Source organism: Rhincodon typus, chromosome 3 (assembly GCF_021869965.1).
Source record: "Rhincodon typus isolate 14 chromosome 3, sRhiTyp1.1, whole genome shotgun sequence".
Lineage (NCBI taxonomy): Eukaryota > Metazoa > Chordata > Chondrichthyes > Orectolobiformes > Rhincodontidae > Rhincodon > Rhincodon typus.
The window spans coordinates 107,191,226-107,196,165 of NC_063334.1; the positions used below are offsets into that span (position 1 = coordinate 107,191,226).

At 39.7% G+C, this 4,940-nt stretch overlaps 2 protein-coding genes across 3 annotated transcripts in view; one reads left to right on the forward strand and one right to left on the reverse strand.

The window, feature by feature from the left end:
* Positions 1-4,940, forward strand: part of LOC109920854 — a 174,135-nt gene that overhangs the window by 113,002 nt on the left and 56,193 nt on the right. The gene's annotated exons all lie outside the window — the stretch shown is intronic.
* The window catches only part of ing2 (inhibitor of growth family, member 2), a 4,143-nt gene continuing 1,089 nt past the window's right edge, over positions 1,887-4,940 (reverse strand). For both annotated transcript variants that reach the window (XM_048621414.1, XM_020521760.2), the window contains one exon: positions 1,887-2,674. In XM_048621414.1, the coding sequence (XP_048477371.1) occupies positions 2,010-2,674 (665 nt within the window). In that variant the 3' untranslated portion in view covers positions 1,887-2,009. The remainder of the gene's footprint in view (positions 2,675-4,940) is intronic.

Consider the following 4,940-nt stretch of genomic DNA (forward strand, 5'->3'; position numbering starts at 1 on the left):
CCTATTTTACATATTAAATTGATAGCTTCCATTCTCTTATCTTGACATTTTATATCAAGACAATAATTATTCTAGTTGCATAATTTAAAAATTTATACAAGGAATTGGAATAACAGTGGTGGAATTAATAGCAACTTGCTTAAGGGGGTATTTGGAGTGTTCTGAAAAAACAATTTTTGGAATAACCAACTTAACTCTATTGCAAACCCTGAGATTTCGTCTATAGTAAAGCTGTGTTTTGCATTTTTCTTTAAACCAAGAAAAGAATTAACTCTGGAAGCAAAAAAAACCAGGAAGGCAAGTTATTATTTGAATGGCTACAAATTGGGAGGGGAATGTTCAACAAGACCTGGATGTCTATGTGTACCAGTCACCGAAAGTAAGTGTGCAAGTTCACTAGGTAAAGAAAGCAAACTGTACATTGGCCTTCATAGCAAGAGGATTTGAGTACAGGAACAAAGATGTCTTGCTAGAATTATGCAGAGCACTGATGAGGCCACACCTGGAATATTGTGCGCGCAGTTTTGGTCTCCTTATCTGAGGGAGGATGTCCTTGTTATAGAGGAAATGCAGCAAAGGTTTACCACATTGATTACTGGGATGTTAACTAGGAGTTGGTATAGGGACCCTTGCTTTATATTGAAGGTCCTGACCTTGGCATGCAGGGAACAATTTTCAGCTTGCAGAAGATACAGTTTGCAATGCTTCCAAATTCTATAAGGAGGGCACTTGGCTGAAGTTCAGTGAGGAGACTGAGAGGTGATGCACTGAGGTTAGCTGAATTTAGATCTCTGCTGGAGTACTGAGTAGTTCTGGGTCCTACAGTTTAAAATGGATGAAAACATATCAGGTAGTATGCAGAAGATGGTTATGAGAATGATTCTGGATGAGACACATCAGTTTTGAAGACAGTTTGGAGCTTTGATAGATTCTTTCTTCACCACAATGGAATCTGGACAGTGTAAATGGGGAGTAACTGTTCTGTTTCGTGAAAACATCTAGAATGAGAGGGCACATATCCTTATTCTGCAAATAATATGCATACTCAATGTGAGAAAAACAAAATTGTCCCATAGTGAATAGTTAAAGTCTGGAATACCTGGAAGCATGGTGGAGGCAGGTTCAACTGAGGCATTCAAAAGGACATCAGCTGATTATTTAAACAGAAACTATATTCGGCGTTATGGGGAAAAGGCAGTAAAGTAGCATTGAGTCAATGCTCATTCAGAGCTGGTGCAGACTCAACAGGCTGAAAGACTACAACAATTCAGGATTCTGTTTATTCTTCTAGAAAATGAAATGGCTTTTCTAGGAGTTTCAGGATACATGAGAATTTCACTTATGTTTATCATGGAGATGTAGGAAGAGGCCAAGTGAGAACACAAGTGCTAATCAAAACTGACCCTCAATTCAGTGCCTCACATTTGACATCTCATGCTGATGATGGTGCTGGAGGTAATAATGTGGTTCAAGATACAGACTATTTTGCTTCTCTCAGAATAATGGGAGTGCACTTGCACAAATATTTAAAGCAGCTTTCTGTCAAATCTACTTAAAGTACCACAAGCTAAAGTTTAACTCCTAAATATGACCCCAGAATCTATAAGATATAACACTGTGTTGCTATTGTAAGCACCAAATTGTGTTAGACTAAACCTGAAGGGCCACACAAATTATATCTGACCAACCTTTGCAATAAACTAAGTTACCACTTCCAGTCTCTCAACATGAGGATTGTACTCTCCTTACGTGTTATACACTTCCTAGATGTTAAATCCATAGATGCAGAGAGATATGTATTCGGCTACTTTGAGCTCATTTAAAAGCTGCTTAAATAAGCAATTCTTCGCAAATGTCATTTGGGTACACAAGTCAATATACATTAATTAAAATTCAGCCATGTTTAATACAATAGTAAAAATGATTGCATAGTTATACATACAATTTAAGCTGATGCCTTATACATGATGTTGAAAGTTATTGAAACTGTGTAATATTTATTGTAGTCACTACCTTGACTTCCTATCTTTTTTTGATTTTTCTATGCACTTGTCCATAGTCTTTTCAGTATCACCTCTGCATTTAGGACAATACCATTTGCCTTTTGGCTTGTATGTTAAGCCTACACAAGAAAAATGAAACCACTCAATTGGACATTCGTCGTTATCACATCCTATCATTTCACCATAAGATACTTGGTTGCACAGGCAGTAAGTGGGTTCGTTTGGATCGATAGGAAAGTCAATGGGGGAGATTTCCCTTTCAGGTCTAGCTTTTGAGCGCTTCTTTTTTGAGGATTTTGATCTTTTCTCTTTAGGAGGCTCCTCTCCCTCTTCAGTTTCATTACCAACATGACACAAGTCACGGTTTTCACCGTTTTTCTGTCGACGCAGCCTTCGGGAAGGTCTTTCTGCTTGAGACACCTCCATTTTGATCTTCTCAATAGACCTCTCATGTTCATTTAGGTCCTCAAAACATTCTGAGTGACTATCCATCTCCCTTGCACAATTCTCTACTTGCTCACTCATGTGAGAAACAATCTGAATTTTCTCATCTCCCAGCTCTTGAGAGTTAATTAATGCTCGCTGGAGTTGATGCAGCAGTCGTTTTCTTTGAGTGATGTCCGTTTCCTGCTTATACTTTTCATAAGCATCATCAAGTTCCTTTAAAACTTCTGAAACAGGAAAATAACATCTAAGTTTACAAATTAAGTAACAATTAGCACGGTATTATTTTAACATCCATCAGCATTCTGTGCTTTAAATCAGTTTTCTGCATTTTAAAACAAAGCCATTAAACCACTTTTGACCATACCAACAGACATTTCTAGAGTCACAGGAGTAGACAAAATGTTTATATGCGATGCTAACACTAGCTGGCCTCACCGCCGTAACCTACTCACCTTTACAATGAGTTGGCACAATTGCAACAATATAAACACCAACCAAATTCAAAATTTAGATCAAATACAAAAGACACAGGCACAGGGGGAGGTGCAACAGTTGGATTTATTAGAATAACACCAAAGAGATACCAATCAGAAAATTTTAACCAGGCTGGAACTCTTCATTGAGGAAAAGAGAGAACTGAGAGGTAACTTGATAGAATTCGATTTGATTTGTTATTGTCACATGTATCTAGGTAGAGCGAAAAGTTTTGTTATGCATGCAGTACAGACAGATCATACTATACAAAGGTCACTGCCTGAAAGAACAGAACGAGGAATACAAAGTTACGGCTGCAAATGTGAACAAAAAGTAAGATCAACATTAGATTTGAAATTTGAGAGGTCCATTCAGAAGTCAAATAACAGTGGGGAAGAAGCTGTTTTTGAATCTATTGGTATGTGTGTTGAAGCTTTTCTACCTTCTGCCTGAAGGAAGAGGTTGGAAAAGATTATATCTGTGATAGGAGAGGTCTTAGATGATGTTGGCTGCCTTTCCAGGGTAGTGAGAAGTGTAGGTAGAGTGAGTGGATGGAAGATTGGCTTACATGATGGACTGAGCTGTGTTCACAACTCTCTGTAGTTTCTTACAGTCCTATGTGGTGCAGTTACTGTACCAAGCCGTGATGCATCCAGATAGAATGCTTTCTATGGTGCATAGAACATAGAACATTACAGCGCAGTACAGGCCCTTCGGCCCTCGATGTTGCGCCGACCTGTGAAACCAATCTGAAGCCCATCTAACCTAAACTATTCCATTATTATCCAATGACCATTTAAATGCCCTTAAAGTTGGCGAGTCTACTATTTTTGCAGGCAGGGCATTCCACGCCCTTACTACTCTCTGAGTAAAGAACCTACCTCTGACATCTGTCCTATATCTATCACCCCTCAATTTAAAGCTATGTCCCCTCATGCTAGCCATCACCATCCAAGGAAAAAGGCTCCCACTGTCCACCCTATCTAATCCTCTGATCATCTTGTATGTCTCTATCAAGTCACCTCTTAACCTTCTCTCTAACGAAAACAGCCTCAAGACCCTCAGCCTTTCCTCATAAGACCTTCCCTCCATACCAGGCAACATCCTGGTAAATCTCCTCTGCACCCTTTCCAATGCTTCCACATCCTTCCTATAATGCGGTGACCAGAACTGTACGCAATATTCCAAGTGCGGCCGCACCAGAGTTTTGTACAGCTGCAACATGACCTCATGGCTCCGAAACTCAATCCCTCTACCAATAAAACCTAACATACTGTACACCTTCTTAACAACGCTATCAACCTGGGTGGCAACTTTCAGTGATCTATGCACATGGACACCGAGATCTTTCTGCTCATCCACACTACCAAGAATCTTACCATTAGCCCAGTACTCTGTATTCATTTGCTGACAATCCTTATGGAGATGTCAAATTTCTCTAAGATTAGAATAGGGTTTGATAGGACAGACGTAGAGAAGATATTTCTATTGGCAGGCAAGATCAAATCCAAGACAATGACAAACATATCCAATGAAGAATTCAAGAATACCTCATTACTCTGGTTGGAATGTGTAGACCTTGCTACCGCCCGGAGTAGCTGAGATCAAAACTTGATGCACTTAAAGAAAAGCTAGATAAACAATGTAACTCATTTTAAGATACACAATTCATAATATAGAAAACCATGTTGCAAAGAATCATTTGGCACAGAATTCAAATACTGTTGAAAGGAAACATATGTGACCAAAGTTTTCCATTTGTAAAAGTTTATGACTTGCAACTTGGGCATCGTGATCTCAGCCATCCCTAATGGCACTCGAGAAGGTAGTGGTCACTTGCCATCTTGAACCACTGCACTCCATGAGGGATTGTGGACAGTATCCATAGAAAGGGGGATGTGTGTGTGTGTGTAACGGTGAATGTGGTGAGCGGGGGGGGAGTAGGAAGGGAAGAATGTGGGAGGGGTGCCAAGAATGTGGAGGGGGTGCCAAGAATGTGGATGGGGGGGCAAGAAT